Below are 19647 nucleotides of genomic sequence, written 5' to 3'. Positions count from 1 at the left end.
GTCCAACTCCCCTGCATTGAATGGGAACACCACAGCTACATCAGGTTGCCAGGGCCTGATCCAGCCTGGCCTTGAATGCCTCCAGGGATAGGGCATCAATCACAACTCTGGACAGTGCCTCACCACCCTCACTAGAAGACTTTCTTCCTTATATCCAATAGTGTTAGCCTAGCTTGAGAACTGAAATTTTTCCAGATTCTTCAATGTCTTCCAGTGCTCATTTACATCTGCTTTCTTCTTTACCTTCCAATAGAAATGCTTCCTGAATGTCTGTAACACAGTGCTTTCATAAATAGCAAACAAAAATCCATTAAAGGCCATACAGTCATGTTTTATGTATTTCTTTCCTCATCCACTAGAGCTCTAGGGGGAAGAGTGATGTCATTTTGAAGGAACATGACAATGTTTAACCTTACAGGAAGAGGTTCACTGAGCAAGCAGATTGAACAACTTCCACAGGAGGGAGTTTGAAGAAACTGCTTCCTTTGACTAAAGCTAGCCTTACTGACAAACCCACCTTAATGAAGCCGAAATTATAGCATTGGAATCAAGAGGTGCAAAACTAGAGTGGCGTAGAGTGAGTTCACAAAGACAACTAAAAATCAGAAAATACAGAAGTACAGCTACACATATTTTACTTCATATAAACACCATATTATATAGAATTTTGTATATTGGCCAGTCCCTTTTAACAATCCAGCTTAGGAGCTCTTACCCAGAGATCAGGTGGCAGTGTACAGAATTTACAGTTTTGCTATTTTTTTTCGCAATGAACTTGTGACTAACTCAATCCTAGGTTATTGAGAAGATGGAAGAAGCCTATTGTTCTTACTTCTTGGAGTAGTTCTTAAGCAATGGAGACTTTGAGGTCATTATTCTGGACACTGTGAAGTTCTACAAATTCATAAAGCCTTGAAAATGCTGATAGTGGTTAAAGCAGCATGTGGATAGAGTATACACCCATGCCAATGAGGTTCCAGATGATATTGCTATCTGTTGATTTTTCCCTCTCTTTCATCTCCTTCCCTGCATTTATTTTGATTTTCCTTTTTTCCCCTCTTTCCTATTTTTCTCCTTCCCTTTTTCTCCCTTCTCTTTTAACCTCTACAGGTTTCCAGTACAATGGCAATGGAGTTTTATATGTGAAAAAAAATCTAGTTGTGGATGTAGGCTAAAATTAGTCCTTTTTTTTTTTTTTTTTTTTTTTTTTTTTGGATTTCTTACATACATGCCTGTCAGCTACAAGAAAAAACTAACAAACCATTAGACTCCCTCAACATCAAGTCCTGAATTTTCCATCTTATTTTTAGGCTTGTCTGTCAGGTACATCTTTGCAAAGCTGCTCTAAGGGGAACTGAATAGTTTCACCCTTGGCAGATAGGGTCCAAGGCCCTGTTGAGGTCAAAATGGCACTGATGGCTCTGTATGAGCAAAAATAGCAATAGAAATAGCATTACAGTGACACTGTAGATTTCTTTATGTGACAGTACTGCGGTTTTCTCTTAGGAGAAGGGTGGCATCTATTGTGGTAATATTTTGTTGTATTATTATTATTTGCTATTCTCACCTGTTATTTGCATTGCATTAGATGCTCTAAACAAGATTGGGGTCCTGGTCTGCCTTTATCACTGCAGTGATAAAGGACAAACCGTGAGTGATTCACCCTGTGATTTGCTTGTAAAAAGAGAAGGTGGTTTTCTTTAATTTAGTCTTTGTCATGTATATTACTCTAAATACAGTGCTTGCTATGTGATTTTGTGGACAGGAATCAAGAGGAGGCCAGATTTGCTTTTACCACAGCCAGCTCTGAGGAGCAGCATCTAAAGTTTCTGGATTGTGCACTGCAAACTATTCCTCTGTGCAGTCACAGAGCTTTCTTCAAAATAGCAAAAGTGCAATAATGCAGCCCTAAAGCTTTGCCAGTGATATATGTCTCATAGAAGCATTTTTCAAGTAGCAAGTGTTTTGATGATGCTTTGAGGGCTTTGTTTATGGATTGGGTCTGGCAGGCACTGTAAAGTTCATGCAAATCATTCCTTGGTTGATTATTAATGAGAAACATTCATCTGGATTCTCCCACACCACCGTTTTTGCCAAAATTCCCTTAGTGACTTGCCTTTGCTACAACCCAGGCTCTGTTTCACAAAACACAGCTCTCGCTAAATGATGCTGACATGGATCCCCTGTCCAGCTGAGACAGCTGAAAGGCAAGGACATGATTTTCTGCCTCCCCCCCCTTCATTCACTCCTGTCTTCTCTTCCAAACACACACTCACATGCCTACACACACATGCATTGTCTATACGTGTCTTACTCTGATTGCCGCAGAACTGCTTTGCCCAGAGGTTGCTTCATCAGTCAGGCTCATGCACAGTTTATTTAAGGGCATCTGCTCATTTCTATAATATTTGGAACAGGCTGCCCAGGGAGGTGGTGGAGTCACTGCCCTAGAAGCATACAAGAAACATTTAGATGACTGAGGGACATGATTTAGTGGGGATGAATTGGTGGTAGTCGGATGGTTGGAATGGATGATCTTATGACTCTATGATGCAGTTCTTAAAAAAATGCAGGGAGAGGTGAATACCTAGAATGGCATCTCTGCCCATGCCATTAACCTGAGTTTTTTTTTAAAGGGGCCACAGGCAGGGGTTCTATATCTATATACCTTGTAGCAGCTTTACAAAGAGAAAGATTGCACGCCAAACAGATGGCAAAATATAAAAGCAGAAATAAAATCTGTAATCATGTGGTTAAGGTGAATAAGGAACAATTATTCATGATTTCTCAAGATGAACAAAGTGGAAGATGTGCCTGGAACTGCCAAAAGCCTTGTTTAAGCAAAGCGAAGGGTGCATGTTTCCCCACTCAGTTGTTACCATAATATCAGGACTCTGAAAGCCAGAGATACAAACGGGTTTGAGTGAATTTAAAATACATGTATAAATAAGTGTACTGTAGGGTTTAGTGGAAAGGGATGAATCAGATCATGTGGGATAGGTGCCTGATAAAAAGGGTAGTTCAGTTGTGATCTCTAGCACTGGCAGTGAGTAAGCACTCAAAGTACAGGAGCTAATAATAGCTTGTTCTTTTCCTGCCTGTTTCTTATTCTGATTCCCTGCTGACCACTGTCCTTAGTCTGGGACAGAACAGTAGTGGTTATGCTGCTCAAATGGAAGAGCTATCAAACTCTTTCCCCTCTTTTATTGGAATGTCTCTGGATAATCTAACCTATATATTAGAAACAGGGAAGCTTAGAAGTTTAATGATGTCTAAACTGAAAAAGGAAATGTTCTGGAGGATCTTGGACATGATCATGAAGGCCTTGATCAACACCCATTTAAACTGGTGCGTGTCCTTGGGACACCATGAACCATTTGAGCTACTAACACTCACACTTTTTTCTTATTACACTGAGAAGAGCCTTATGAAACTGAGGAAATGAGTCAGATGCATCAAAAGCTTCTTGAAGCCCAGAAGTGGTGAGATTTGAATCTCCAAGAAGACAGTAATACTGCCTTGATCTCTAGCTTGCAGCTGAATAGTAATTCACAGTTGCTAATAAAGAAAAAAGAAGACTGACATAAGGATAAAGACAGTGGCAGACCATAAAGAGTTTTAAGGAAGAATTTTAGATAAAAACACCAGAAGATTTTAGAATAAAAACATTTTCCTTGTTCTGATAAGATTCCTCCATTTAGAGAGAAAGAACAGTCCTTCTTTGCTACTGCCAGTAATACATGGTCCCACTGATAATACAGGTTTGTTCTAAGAGATGCAGGCAGAATTAGATTTGTACTTTTTCAGGGAAAATTAAAGCTATTAGAAATCAACTCCATATTTAGTCTCCAGACATTCAACAATTGGTGTTCCTGGAGTACACAATCAAATCTGTAGGCCCTAGAAGGTTTTTCTTTTTTCTCTGCAGAAACCAAATTGTAACAAGCATCTCACAACATTTATTACCAGCTGCCTGGACTATCCTAATCCTTGCTTTACATATTGGCAGGCAACTCCATTCCTGTAACCAGATCTTTTTTTCTTTTTTTCTTTTTTTTTAATCTTTCAACACTGGGAAAAAATAGACTGTTTTTTTCCAAGGTGCAAAATTGTCACTCTCAAGCCATGGAGACCTGTCAGTGTTAGTTATTTTGGTTTGCTGTTGCGCATTCACATCGTCTTCACTGGGGTGTCAGAGCAGCATGCCTGAGCACTGCAGCCACTGTTGGGCTGCTAGTGTCCAAGGTGGAAACCTCCCATGCATGTGTGTGTAGACACACAACCAAATCTGTGTTTGCACACATGAGTGTTTTTATGCATCCAAGAGAAATACAGCCTGGCACTATCCAAAAACACAACAGAAACCATTGGCAGTGGCAGGCAAAAAGACAGGATGCCCAGAGAGTCTCCTTCTATGGGGAAATTCAGCACCTGTCTGGATACCTACCTGTGTAACTTATTGCAGGGCACTTGCTTTAGCACTGGGTTTGGACTTGATGATCTCTTGAGGTCCCTTCCCTCCCTTGCAGTTCTATGATTCTCTGATTCTGTGAAATGACACATCCCAGGGCTAATACTGAGAATCAAATAAAGATTATACACTTAAAAAATGATACTGAACAGATAAATAACTTGTGGTAGGGGTTGGCAGAAGTAGGATGGTAACAGCACCGGTGATGAAGGGCAGTCCCCAAAAGCACAGTTGGAAGAAGCATACATCCTTGTTATCTGTGCAAAGCAATACTCTGGCAAAACCAGAAGGTGATTCAGGCAGCACCTGTTATACCAGAGAAGGAAATGAGGGCAGTTTTCCAAGACTGTGTGGGTATTTTTATGGATGACAAAGTTACTCTTAACCTTCCAGAATGCAAACTAATAAAAGAAGTTGTTTTACACTATGTACTGTGTTAGGAAATAGTTATCGTTAAAGGAATTTTATTGTTCTTCTACTTTTTCTAGACCCAAAGATTTCATGAGAAAGATATATATTTTTTTCCAATATTCTACTTGAAAGAGCTGTAAAACCACATCAAATGTTCTGGCAGATTTTTCTTTTTACCTCTCTCAGTGCCAATTCTAGATATTTGTTCTTCAAAGGTTTCATTGCCTTCTATTATGACAATTTCTTAATAGAAATTAACTCTTGTTCTGCCAAATTGAGGCAAATTACTGGTGTTAAATGCTTTCAAATTTTCTGTAATATGAATATGTGAGGATTCAATTATCATGTAGAATGTTCACAGGAGCTCAAACTTGATCTTTTCCATTCTTATACTGCTTCATCATCTCTGATTGCTTTCCAATTTAATTATTTCATTTAGGAATTAATTTTGTAATTATTTCTTAAGATTTTTCAAATGTAAACTTTCTATCTTCTGCCAAGTTAGTTTTTGTAATTCCAAGAGATCATAAACTTTTAAATATCTGCCTAAGCTTATGTACATAGCCTTTAAAAATTAGCTATGATCAGTGAAAGCATGAAATATTGCATTTTGAGTCTTCAGATATGTGGCTTATCTACTTAGTATACTTATCTGTGTTCAGTGTAGCACTGTTATGTCTAATATGCCTTAATAATCATATATTCACACACATCTCAGCACAAAACTTACACAAGTTGGGTTGATTCACTTCTTTCTTCCTTTCTTTCTTTCTTTATTTTTTTTTTAAATCCTTTGTAACTCTCTCATTATCTTTCTTGCTGAAAACTAACAAACTCACCAGTATATTCAACAGGAGTTGTCTCCAGCTCTAAGGCTAGTGTCCTGGTTATTCTCCAAATAGGCATTATGCCAGGACATGAAGCAGACCGCTGTGGTAGCACTGATGGATGATAGTCTCCCTTTCCTAGACTCAAGCCATCTATCGAACTTCCATTAATGCATCACTCTGCAGCATTAATATAGTTAAACTTGGGATTTTTCTGGATCCTCTCAGAAATGTGGCAAATTTATTGGCTTTCCTTTCAAGTGACTTTATCTGTTCCTTTTTCTCTGCACCTCAGAGCCCAGACTGGTATTTCCTTTAGATAGATCATCTAAAGACTCTCTCCATGGCTTGTCAGCCCTGTGCAGGTGGGGCACGCATCAGCTTCTCTGTAGAAGCAAATGCCAACAGTCTCTTAAAAGTTCAGAACAAGATCTTCCATGTTCAGAAATCCAACTGAGTTTTCCATCACTGCAATGCACAGTAATAGTTTTCACTAATCAAGCAGCTATATTTCATTTCCGGAATGCTTTACAGATGGTACTCATGTCTCCTCTCAGTGCTCATAGAATACAGAATCACAGAATTGCAAGGTTGGAAACGACCTGCAAGATCATCTAGTCCAACCACCCTCCCATTCCTATTAGTACCACAAGCTACTAAACCGTATCTCTTAGCTCCTCATCCAGGCGCCTCTTGAACACTGCCAGGGACAGCGACTTCACCACCTCCCTGGGCAGCCATTCCAGTGCCTGACCACACTCTGAGAGAAAAAGTTTCTCCTAATGTCCAACCATACATCAACTCATGTGATGTATGAAAGCATTTCATTGGAAAAATGAGACAGTGTATTCAAGATCACAAAGAAGGAAAACCTGCACCTGGTTAAAAAGCTATACATGTAATCAGTAGTCTTGCTATTGACCTCGTAGGTTTTAGATTAGTGCCTGTAAATGCAGAGTTAGATTTCAAGAACTTTTGACTCAGTCCTTATCAATATAACTCAACTCAACACAATTATATTCTGGACACAAGATGTCCCAATGCACCTAGTAGGATTTATCAGGAGTGTTGGTCCCCAGCACTCTGCCCGTGATTGATTCCTGTGGTAAGAAAAAAAAATGGTGACAAAGCCATGTACTTAACACAAGCACAGTTACATATAAACTCACATTTCCGTGAACAGGAATTCCTTGGCAGGAATTAGAGGAAACTTTTTTTTTTTTTTTTTTTCTACTGAAATCTTAGAATCATAGGGATTGGAAGGGACATCTGGAGATCATTGAGTCCAAAGCCCTGCTAAAGCAAGTACCTACAGTAGGCTGTGCAGCAAAGCATCCAGGCACGTCTTGAATATCTCCAGAGATGGAGACTGCACCCTCTCTGAGCAGCCTGTTCCAGTGCTCTGTCACTCTCACAGGAAAGAAATTATTTCTCATGTTCATGTGGAACTTCCTGTGTTCCAGTTTTTGCCCATTGCCCCCTGTCCTATAGCTGCACATCACTGAAAAGAGTCTGGCCTCTATTCATTTGACTCCTGCCCTTTATAAATTTAGAAGCGATGATTAGATCCTCTCTGTCTCCTCCAGTCTGAGTAATCCCATGTCTTTCAGCCTTTCCCCATATGAGAGATACTCCAGGACCCTCATCATCTCCGTGGCCCTGTGCTGACTCTCTCCAGATCATCCCTGCCTTTTTTGAACTGGGGAGTCCCAAACTGGACATGGTATTCTACATGTGGCCTCATCAGGGCAGAGTAGAGGGGGAGGATCATCTCCCTTGGCCTCCTGGCTGTGCTCATTTCATGCACCCAGGATACCATTGATATTCTTGGCTGCAAGGGCACATTGCTGACTCATAGTCAACCTGTTGTCCACCAGGACACCTGTTCTGATTGACATTCAATCTAACACCTCTCTCTCTCACTTCCCTGTTGAAGCCATGGTAGCCGCATTTGTGGACTCGAATGTCCTTGTTGCCATCTCCCTTACATTTGCTTTTCTTTCTGTCTATTCCATTGCCATTTGAATACTCTGAAAACTGTACCTTTTGAATCCTACTGCCTTTGATTTGGTTTTCTGTACTGTGAGTAGTTTGCTGTTGTTTCAGTTGTCTGATCTTGTAGACAAACTGAAATACATCTAATAATTGCTCTACAGAGAAAAGAAGCAATGGTTAAATGCAGCCCGTGATAACAGTCACGAGATGAGGCTGTTTCTGCTTGGTTTTCACATGGGACTTGAAAGATGCATACAGGATGGGAAAAACTTAGCCTACTCTCCATTTCATTGTATCATCTGCTCCACATGCTCCATTCTTATCTCATAATAATGCTGTAACTCAGTTATGAATATTTGATCTAATATGCAATTTCATGCCTGACTATGACTATAGCTGCATTCGTCTGCAGAGATGGACAAGGCATCTCCTGCATTTCCCAGATGCTACAGGAGGATCAGTATGGCACAGTGCATGGAGAGCTCAACAGATCACACCTACAGAAAGAAAGTGTGGCCTACCGTAACTATTGAAAGTCTAGCTTTTAAAAGATGAGAGCAAGCAAATAAGCATGTCCTAAGGACTTCTTTGAATTGTATTGTGCCCTTTCACCTCTGACTTTCTCTCTCAGTGTTCACTAGCCATGAATATTTAATATGACCACTACTGCCTCCCAAGGAATGAATGACAGGTTCTGAGTTTCAAAGCTTAATCTGAAAAGCAATGCATATACATCAGTATTGAAAAGAAGCATCGCACCCAGAGCAAATCCTTTTTCATAAGCCCACTTATTGAAAAAAGTAATGTAATATCATGAGTTTTCATTAATGCAGTCTTCAATAAGCCTAAAGCAAATCCTTGCTGGCTGAGCACTTGCAGTGCTTTTGTACTGAGCTAGCTGAAAGTGCTGAAGGCTCACAGTCAGCACATGGAGAGCAGGGGGCACGCTCTCCAGGTACAGCTCTACTGGAGTAGATGTTGTAAGTCCTCAGCTGTTGTTCCCACAGAAGATGGATATGGATGTTTCATGGAAATAAGAATGCTGATTTTCAGCTCCCAGAGTGCTTTACACCTGCAAAGTGCTAGAAAAAAATGTGAACAAATTCTCACCAGTAGGTGAATATTACAGTGTTTGTTTTGCACATATGGAAATTAAGGTATGGAAAGGTCATCAGGCTGACTCAAGGCCACACTGCTTTTCAACAACAGATTTAGGATGAAAAAACAGGCCTCTCTGGTTACATCAGTTGATCATGCTGCCTTGTAGCAAAATGTAGCTCAAGTTTCCTAAGCATAAAAAAAAATCCTGGGGAAGGAGTCGTTTCCCTCTTTGCTTCTTCAAAACAAACAAGCTCCCAAGCTACCACACCCCATGTTTACATGTATCATTAAATACTTTCCAGTTGCTAGCCAGAAAGCTCAGCAGAAAACCTGTAGAACACCAAAGTAACTCTCTTCTTTTAAATAATTGATGATACCAAATAGCAGCAGTGTTGTGCCAACAAAGAGATTGGTCTCTCAAAATATTTTATTCATTATGCCTCCAGAAACCCAAAGTCTTGTTTTTGAAAAAAGCAAATTTCAGAAGTTGGCTCTCAGTTCATCTAAAACATCTGCTTATTACGAGTCTTGGTGTTACAGCACTGGTGCTCCCCTGTTCAGCTTTAAATAGTATGTATGAAGTCTTGGCAAAGAGATCAGGAAGGAGAAAGAGCAGTATTTGCCAAATACGCATTTTACTTTATGAGGCTACAGTGGTGCATTTTAGTGATATGTGTATTGAAGGGAATCTACTAATCCGATTAAGTAACAGGACAAGAAGGAATTAATTCCAAGGTTTAGAAACACCCTATTCTATGCAGCTGAAAGTTTATATTCCTGGATAAAGAGGTTAGAAGTCTTGGAAAACTACACTTATATAAAACAGCCTAAAATTGGTATTTCTCCATGGTGTTTGTAAAACAAGGTCACATGTCAGAAGACTATGTTGTGATAAATCTGTCTGACAATTAGATGGAGAGGGCATATCAATGTTGAAAGGTATTCTTTGTACACTGTGATCTGAAGGCAATGTAAACACCACAGCAGCATTATGAAATAGCAAATTGCATTCCAGATAATAGCAGATATTCATGATGCATGGTTTTACACTTTAATGTGATGTGTTTCTCTCAGTCATGTTAATGTTTTAAATTATGCAACGTTCCTTTCTTTATGCTTTTTTTTTTTTCCCTCCCCCTGTTGGAATGGACCAGTGCAAAAGCACCTCTCTCCTCCTCTCCCACTCCTTCTCTGGCTCACTGCCCCTCTCCTCCCCTTTACTCTCTCTTTTCCCTTTTCTCCTTCTTCCTTCTTTTTTTTTAACAGTGATGCTGGGAGAGAAAAAAAAAGAAAAAAAGGAAAAAAAAAAAGAAGAAGAAAAAAAAAAGCCTGAACTGAAACTGTCTGTGTGCAGGAAATTAATAACAAGTAGTTTTAAGATTTAAAAGCTAGGATTTTATGTTATATATTTACAGATTCAATCTGTGTACCAGGCTTTGATCCAAGCCTTAGCATGATGACTGGAATCACTCCGATTAACCCAATGATACCAGGCATGGGGTTAGTGCCACCGCCACCGCCAACAGATGTGCCTGTAGTCAAGGAAATAATTCACTGCAAAAGCTGCACACTCTTCCCTCCAAACCCAAGTAAGTGGGCCTGATGAAAAAATGTTATTCTCCTAAATGTATTTTCTGAAACTTTTTTATCTAATAAAAACTATGGTTTGTAAGTAAAGTAAGGCATGTATGGTGTTTCCTTACAAGTTCTGCTCTGTGTTTAAATCATGGTGGAGTGTCAGAGCATGTTCACTCATCTCTGCAAGGTCATATAAAAAATTACACAGCTTGCACAAAAAGGAAAATGAATTACTTAAGGCTAACAGTCTGAAAAACTACACTACTACTTGTAGTACACATCTGTCTTTCTTTTACATCAGTGTCACAAACTACAAATCTGCCCAAACCAGCAGTGTTTGTGCAAGTGTGGTAAAAGCATCACTGTGGATAATAAGTTCTCGAGATGTCCTTCAGAGAGGTTTGAGTCAGAAGTCCATCCTGCAGATGTTTCTGAGCCATGGATAGAGAATACCAAGGTCTTTCACCCAGTGAGCTCTTCCTGGTTACCCTCCCCATGGCCAGCTAGTGGAAAGCCTTAGTGCAGTGATAATTTGCTAAACAGGCAAAGAGTTTGGAGTTCTGCCCCAAATCTCTTCCACCTGGCTTTTGAGCTGTAACTGGGGAACCTAAATTAGATTACTCTCTGAAGATGGCCACGTCTCTGTGTTGGTTATATGGTACCAATCCTCTTTATGTCCACCCATAGATGGAACCAACCTGGACTCATCTATGGATGAACATGGATGGCCCTGAACAGAGCACCTTATACCAAGGCTCTGCAAAGCTACAGCACACCACCAAGATAGAAAGAAAGGGAAGCTATCGTTTCTCTCCTACCATTTCTGGGGAGGCAGAATGCAGATGAGTTTCTCTTTGGGGACCAGGCTTCCTTCTGCCTCTTATGGGACTTTGTGCAAATGGAAAACTTCCCACTGAGCCACCACGATGAGGGCAGAGCAAAAAGCCTAATTTTGTGCCAGCCCCAGGAATTTAGTTTTACAGCAATCAGACCAGATGCTTTCACCATCATTATGAAGGCAAAAGAGAAATTTAAGCAAATAATCTAGTGGTCTAGTTTGCAATGTAACTGTACGGTTTAATCAAACTGTGTGAATGTATATATGGTTATATTAAATTGTAGCCCCCTTTGGTATGTTAAAAATAATAATATCAATCAGAAATTCCTGCTCAGAGAATTATTGTTAGATGAGTACTCTAGCAATTTACATCTAAACAAGGGGAGCTGTTGTGATGGAGCATATTTTTCACACAGCCCTCAAAAAAAATTAACACTTTTCTGATTTAAGTGTCCATATATACGTATATACATCAAAATAAAATTTCTAGCCACTCCATCTCTAAAGGACTTGTAAACAGTGAGGTTATCCTCCTTGCACACCGGCATCCGCTCCATTATCTGGCACAAAGACAGAAGAGATAACCGGCAGAGCGCCTTCATCATCATGTCACTTGATTGTGTTTCCTGCCTTGTTTTTCTGTTTGCTCTGGTCCCGTACTCTGAGAAAGAAATGGAATTATGCTAAAACTAGGGAAGGGTGTCCAGTCCTCCTGGCTTCATGGGCTCCTTTTCAGGGGGCTTAAACTGATGCAGTTTGATGAACGTAGTGAATGCTGGGTGTGAGCAGGAGATGGTGAAGGTACAGAACCTTTGAAACAGAGTATTTTCCTTTTTTGTGTGTGTATTTTCTAAAAGGAGACAGTGTAGGGAAAAGAAGATCCTTTTAAACCTTAGCCTGGAGAATGACAGGAATTAGGCTCTGAAAAGCCACCTAAAACTTGAAAAGGTTTAGATTCAAGTAGCCAGTTCTGGACAATTTCTGCACCGTTCAATTATTTTGCTTCTCCGTCTCTCCCGACTCCATGCTATGTCAAATAACCGTTGCTGCCCTGAAATGAATAGAACCAATGGATCAAAAGACAAATTTTGTATTCCAATGTGATTTCTGTTTTGACTTAGATCTTCCACCACCTTCAACAAGAGAGAGACCTCCTGGGTGTAAAACAGTGTTTGTTGGAGGATTACCAGAAAACGCAACAGAGGAAATTATTCAGGAAGTCTTTGAGCAGTGTGGAGATATAACAGCAATTCGGAAAAGCAAGAAGAATTTTTGTCACATTCGTTTTGCAGAGGAGTTCATGGTTGATAAAGCCATTTACCTTTCTGGTACTTCACGTTCTTTAATGGATTTTCTTTGCTTCTCATTTGTATTTTGTGATGCTAATGTTTGCTTATTTTCTTAGCTTTTATCCCAGCAAGTCCTTTTTTGAGCTCAGTGGCTCTAGCTTGGAGTGGTAAGGGGCAATTCTGCATTTGTCTGTGTCTGCCAAAACTTGTGAGCCGTTTTGTATGTTGAGTACCCAGGAGCAATTTCCTGCCATCCCACAACAATGCAGCAGACCCTGAAATTCACTACAGAACAATCTTGTTTTCGATTTACACAGGTTTATGTAGTTTTGCTCACAGGTTGTAGAAAGAGGAGGGCACCAGGCCAGGAACGCTGCTGTTTTCCAGTGCCAATTTCTGTGATAGCCTGGCAATTTCATTGGCATATTTTTATAGATTTGAAGAGCAGTGTGAATAAAGTCTGCCTTTATGTGTACAACCACCTGGGTTAGATTCTGAGACCCATCTGTGGGCTGTGCCTTTTGTCTCCCAGGGTCATGAATGCCATAGTATTTTAAGTGTAAAGTTCCAGAATCTCTTTTATGTTCCCACAAAGAATCAGACCACAAAACCGTAATTCACAGGGGAAAAAAAAGTCAGCCTTGCTTTCTCAAATCAGGCTTCATTGGCTGTCAGTGCCCATTACACGAGGGCTGACTTCCCAACCTGCCCCAAATGAGCCCTCCTCCACCTTCATAAGTTGGATTCTATTGCCTATGTGTCTCCACTGACCAGTTCACCCCTGAGTCCTGTCCCTCTGTCCCTCTGGGACCCTCTGTCTTTGTCCCCACAAGTATCATGTAAAACCTTCACCCTACATGCAAAGTACTTAGAAATGAATGAGGGCTGGAGACAGCTCCTTTATCAAAGCCAGTTGACACAGACAGGCTTACCCATCTTATGCAGGGTTACTTTGAGGAGACCCCAAGTGACCACCAAAAGAGATCTAGGGATGCAGTTAATGATTGGGGTACCTTGTCTGAGCTCCCATCCTAACCATTTTTTTGTTTGCAGCAGGACATACCCTCAATGTTCATAGAAGGCTCACACAGCTAGAAAGCAGTGGTTTCCTAAACCACCATTGACTTCTTAAAATGAAAGGAATAAAAGAACATCTGAGCTCTTGAAATCTATAGTCAAGAAAAAGTTCTCTCTGTCACATTTTTTTTCTTCTAATCTGGCTGCCTTATTTAAATTTTAGTTCAAACAGCTATACAAAATTGTGAATTTTATGATAGTTTTATGAGAATTTTATGCGTATGGATTTCTTAAAATATTTCTGCATTTTGATGTTTCTTTCAGATCTTCACTTCTTTATACATTTTTCTTCCTTTTTTTCATTTATTTATTTTATTTTCACCCCATTACTTCGTCCCTCCTCATCCTCTCCTCCCTTCCATCCTTCCTGTTTATGTGTTTATTCATGCATTACTTCCATGACTCTGTACCTTATGGGGGCAGGTTACAGACCTTGCAGAAGAGGCAGTGCATTTCCCAGCTTCTGTCCTAAGGAGGTTCCAGCTCCACCAGCAATAGAGCACTTGTGGAGGAGCCAAGAGAAGGCTCACAAAATGCAGTAGGAGCTGGGATTACTCTATATAATAAATTATTACAGTAGCAAGAAAGAAGCCATAGAAAACTGCAGAAATGTAAAGACTGCCATCCTGGGGCAGAGCCAGTGTCCCATTATATCAGTTTCCCAATTTTCTGTAGCTCAATGCTCCATTTGTCTCAAAGCAAAGTTTTGTTTTAGTTTTCTATGGAAAAATCCTGGAGCATCAGATCTGATGTTTGCTAGAAATGTTCCTATTCTGTTGTGTGCCCTCACTTATGTGTGCACCCAGAACAAAGGAGGCAAGAAGAGATGGAGGAGGCAGATTCCCTTTCTCATCCTCTTTTTATTTTTTCTGCCAGCATATTTCTGAGTTCTTGGTCCTTTTCTCTGTACTGTTCTCTAAGCCTTCCTTCTTCCCCTTCATTTCATCACAGTCACTCTTCTGCCTCCACTGCCTCTACTGCCTCTTTCACCTTCTCTCCCCATCTTTCCTTTCTTCTCCTTCCAAAACTTTTAATTTAGTCCCTCTGACCAGATCAGGAGAAGCAAGCAAACAAACAAAACAGTAGAGCTGAGATGGAGAGAAGAGAAAAGCAGGGGTGCTTAGCAAGTAACTTTCCCACCTTTCTGCCACCAGCAGTGATTTCTGCAGACCTCCGCAAATGAAACAAGGAACACTGAATGTCTCACTGAAAGGCAGGGAGGTCAGGCATTAAGGCAGGGACCCTTTTATTTGTACTGAAATATTATGTTTTTCTAATCAAATTCGTATTGTTTTCAAACATAACATATTCTGAAATGATGATGGAAAAGCATACTGTTACGGCCTTTTATTTTCCCTGGAAGAGACAAGAAAGAAATACAAACAGAATTTGTGGTAAATACAGTATGCGTGTTATATTAGGGAAGAATCCTGCCTTTGATATCTGTAACATAGTGATAATTTTGTCTACCTAATCAGTTTTATCTGTCTACCCCATCTAATCTCATCAAACACAGTATTTATCCTGTGCTTATCATCAGAGTAATGCAAGTGACTAGAAAATCCATTAAGCAGTTTAATCGCTGAATTTTTTTCCTTTCTACTCCCAACCAAAATTGTATAAAAGGACACAGGGAGATGGGTAAGAAACCCATGATAAAAAAAGTTGACTTTAGGAAGGTTTTCGTTTAGCCCTGGAAATTGCATTTTGATCTCCCGAGGAGAAGGCTTTCCACAATCAACATGTCACCCCATGGGAAAGCTTTTTCTTCAAATTCTACATACTTTGCTCTTGTGGCTAACGAGTCACAAACTCCTGCAAACCTGGATGGCCCTGTACTTGAAATAAGGGCCAAACAAGTTGCTTCAGACAAAGCTGCTTATAGCCCAAAAGCCTAAGGATGCATTTTTTTCTATGACAGTATCCTCCCATGTGAGTTTTCCTTTAGTACCGTATACTGGTTTTTGTTTCATGTTCTCAATGATCGTCAGCACTCTGATCTAGAGCCCAGTTAGCAGCTGTTGACTGGTCCCCAGTATAGCAGCACTCAAAGGTAAGTCAAACTATGGAGTTTTTACTAGATCAGTGATATGGAAATACTGTGTTTGATTTTTATTTAGCACCCTCATTAATTTTTCTTGCTTCTGCTCCTTTAAAGTGAGGATCTTGGCAATTTCCCAGCTTTTATTCCTCTGCCATTATGTATGTGAAACTGAAATAAAAATTGACAGGCCAGGCACACAGTTAATGCTAGCTGCCGTCCTGAGCAAAAAGCTGGGAAAAGGGTTTTGTGAGGGCAATTCATTGTCTGGGCAGGAAGGCGGAAAAGGCAGGTGATTCTCTTGTGCAGTAAATACCCTCAAACATCAATACGGATACATGGTGTTGGAAAAGAGCCTGCCATCCAGCTGCCCTGCAGCTCAGATCTGCCATCACAGATGGGTGCCTGAGGATCACATATATATAAAATAGATCTGCCAGTCCTGCATCGCTGCCTACACGGTGTCTTGCTGTCTGTCGACCTGTCAAGGAGTCTGTTCTTCACTGGAGAGGTCACTGGTCCTGTAGTGTCCCCAGAGCCTTATTTAGGAGGGAACAAGAAGACATTCCAAAGAGGGATTTGCTTTTTGTTAAGGGAAGGATGCCAAGCCCTGAGCAATCTAATCTAATTTTGAAGTCACCTAGAAAGGTGATTGGACTAGAAGACGTCCAGGGTCCCTTCCAAGTGAAGTTATTCTAAGTCTCTATCCTGGTGAAAACCACCGGGCAGGCTGATCACCTTCAGCCTTAACAATTAAACTAGCAGTGTGATTATCTCAGTGTGATTCACCAGTAATTTCAAGAATCTGTTCATCTGGAGGCAGATGAACAACCAGGCAAACTGGTTACCTGAAGGCTACCATTTGTCCAGTACCACAGAGGGTACTGGATTTTGGACTGCAATTTACACTGTACTATCCCCATTTATTTCAAAAATAAGGTAAGTCTTCAGTAAGACACCACTAGATGAGTGCATGTACAAAACTGTACAAGCACAGACCATTACAATAGTTGTTTTTCAGATTAAGCATGGCTTTGAGGACCTTGCTCCCTGCAGTGCTGCATTTCTCAGCGTGCCTATAAGCCAACATGCTCCTGCCAACAAGGCGAAAGATAGAGGAGAAGAAGAGAGAACATGTATTCCTGGAAAGGGCAGCCCAGCTGGGAGATCTAATTTTAGGTTCACAAGACCCAAAACCCTGGCAGTGTCCTTTCACATTGCTGATAACACCTTTTTGGCACAAAGCAGTCACTATGTGCGGAATGCATCTTGGGTATAACATTTGTCATGGTTATCAGAGTAACTGCACCACTGGTCCCATCATGTCTACATCTCTGGAGAGAAAAACACAAAACTGTCCCCTTGTCTGATCCGTGGAAGTTTTTTCCACCTTCTGGCTTTGAGGGACATCTGAGACACTTAGCATGAGCTTTCCAGCTGGTATTCTTGCTGGAAAATGAAAGATATACCTCCTCCTAACTGACAGGCTACTTAACTCCACAAGAGGTTTGAAAGGAAAACGTCAAGCAAAAAGCACCCAGATTGTTTGTTTTGGAAGGTGAATGGAGTTAAATCCACCCAATTGATCACCAGTTGTGTTCTTCAGAGGTCAGTACAGGGGCTGGCCCTGTTTAATATATTTACCGATCATTTGGACAAGGGGATTGAGTAAGTTTGCAGATAACACCGAGTTGAGGGGAAGGCCCAACAGAGAAATCTGGATGAGCTGGATCAATGGGCTGAGGCCAATTGTATCAGGTTTAAAAAGACTAAGTGCTAGGTCCTGCACTTTAGTCACAACAACCCCATGCATTGCTGCAGGCTTAGGGCATAGGGGCTGGAAAACTGCATAGAGGAAAAGGGCCTGAGGGTGTTAGCTGACAGCCAGATGAACATGAGCCAGCAGTGTGCTCAGATCTTCAAGAAGGTCAATGACATTGTAGCTTGTATCAGAGAAAAAGCAGTCAGCAGCAAAAGGGAGGTGATCATCCCTCTGTAGTCGGCACTGGTGAGGCCACACCTTGAGTGCTGTGTTCTGCTTTGGGCCGTCACTACAAGAAAGACACTGAGGCTCTGGAGTGTGTCCAGAGAAGTGCAGATAAGCTGTGAAGGGCCTGGAGCACAAGTCTTGCAGAGAGTGACTGAGGGAAATGGAGAAGTGGAGGCTCAGGGGACCTTATCTCTCTCTACAACTCCGTGAATAGAGGTTGTGGTGATGTGGACGTCAGTCTCTTCTCCTGTACAACTGTGAAAGAACTAGAGGTAATTGCCTCAGGTTGTGACAGGGGACGTTCAAGTTGGATATTAGGAAAAAATTTCTTCTCAGAAAGAGTGATTGAAGAGGTATTGGAATAGGCTGCTCAGGGAAATGGTAGAGTCACCATCCCTGGAAATGTCAAAGAAACATGTAGATGTAGCACTGAGGGACATGGTTTTATGGGCACAGGGATGATGAGTTGATAGTTGGGCGACATGTTCTTAGTGATCTTTTCCAACCTTCATGATTCTTTGATTCTATGATCACTATGTGTGTGGTATTTAATGTTTGACATCATCTCATGTGTGGTGTAGTATAGCCAGTCTCTTCATACATCAAGATGTTTTTACAGCAGTAAAACAGAGTATGCCTAGATATGCTTTCTTGCTAAAATGCTCCCAACCTACTACTTAACTTTGCTGTCCCTGGAGAAAATTGAAGACTGAGTCTTAACTTTAGTGATGAGGTGCTGAAGCTCTTCAAACCACAGGCAAACCACATGACTGAAAGGTAGGTTCTTTTGGATTACTGTTCAAAAATGGCAAACTTCTTTTTTCCTGCCATTTTGAAGAGGAGGCTCCTGTCCCTGGGGCTGTTTCACGGTAGTTATAGTAGTGTTTCTGAAGAGCCTTGTTATGTGTCAGTTCTGCCCAGAGTTCATATCCACAGCATCCCATGGTATGAGAAGTCACGGCTGGACTGTTCTGTTACTGCAGTTATGGCAGCATGTTGATATGAAGAAATTTGAGCTAGCCCTGTGCAGACTGATTAATTTTACCTGCAGCTGGAGATCTGTTTACAGCTTTCTGCTTTGTGCTCTCTCACATCTTCCCTGAATCAGCATTTTAAAAGTCAGAGAAACTGCTCTGTAACTATCTTTCAGCCATGGAAATAAAACTTGAAAAAAGATTGGTGCCCAGCATATGTTCTTCCACAGGATGGCCATGAAAGGCTCCTTTTATAGCTTTGGTGTGATTTGTTCATCTTCTGAATGCAGCCAAGGATTTCAGTTCAGAGCAGAGCCCTGTTGCTCTGTTGTACAGCCCCTGACTTAAACAAAGCCATTGCAGTCTGCTAACTTTAGCATATGATAAATGGATCGAATTATGAATATGTAGGTCTCTAAAAATGAGATGTGATAGGTTATTTGTTCTGAAAGAGGTCTTGCAAATGTCTGATAAATCTTTCCATGGTCTTAGAATTGGTTTAAAGAATGCTCAACTTAATGTTTTTATATTATTATTAGCTTTATATCAGATTAATTTGTAGGTGGTTTATGTTTGCTGCCAGATTATGTGGCGCTAGCAATTAGGAAGCTTCAAAAGATCTAGCATCAACACAGGTATGACATCACCTTCTTTGTGGCTCAGCAATTTAGGTAATGCAATTTTCTCATTCAGCTATGGTTATGATGTTATAAATTTCAGCCTTTTCCCACACATCCCATTCCGCTGGTGGGCTGGACAACAGCACAAAACCGTTCATGGTCTGAACAGCAGCAGGGGAGGAACTTTACATTCAAACCAGAGTAGATGCTTTTTTAGTGGTGGTACCCTTTCCTTTAATAAATGTTAGGAGTATCAGTTGGAAAAATGATATATATGGAAAGGCTCATGAGCAGGAATGTAGATTCTGTATGTTTTTTTTTTCAGATCATCTGTTATGTTGATAGGTGATGCAGAAAACTGCAGTGAAAAAAAAAGTGGATGAGTGTTTATCTTCCTGTGAAAGTGCAATGATCGATAGGTACTGTGTGGATAAG

General features: G+C 40.7%; 1 protein-coding gene across 13 annotated transcripts in view; it reads left to right on the top strand.

The window, feature by feature from the left end:
- The window catches only part of ENOX1 (ecto-NOX disulfide-thiol exchanger 1), a 366745-nt gene that overhangs the window by 253697 nt on the left and 93401 nt on the right, over positions 1-19647 (top strand). For all 13 annotated transcript variants that reach the window (XM_048926238.1, XM_048968963.1, XM_048925786.1 and 10 more), the window contains 2 exons: positions 10221-10394; positions 12343-12549. In XM_048926238.1, coding sequence (XP_048782195.1) covers positions 10221-10394; positions 12343-12549 — 381 coding nt within the window. The remainder of the gene's footprint in view (positions 1-10220; positions 10395-12342; positions 12550-19647) is intronic.

The sequence above is a fragment of the Lagopus muta genome, chromosome 1 (genome assembly GCF_023343835.1).
Source record: "Lagopus muta isolate bLagMut1 chromosome 1, bLagMut1 primary, whole genome shotgun sequence".
Lineage (NCBI taxonomy): Eukaryota > Metazoa > Chordata > Aves > Galliformes > Phasianidae > Lagopus > Lagopus muta.
The sequence above is the reverse complement of the archived record's forward strand: the minus strand, read 5'-3'. Positions and strand labels throughout refer to the sequence as shown.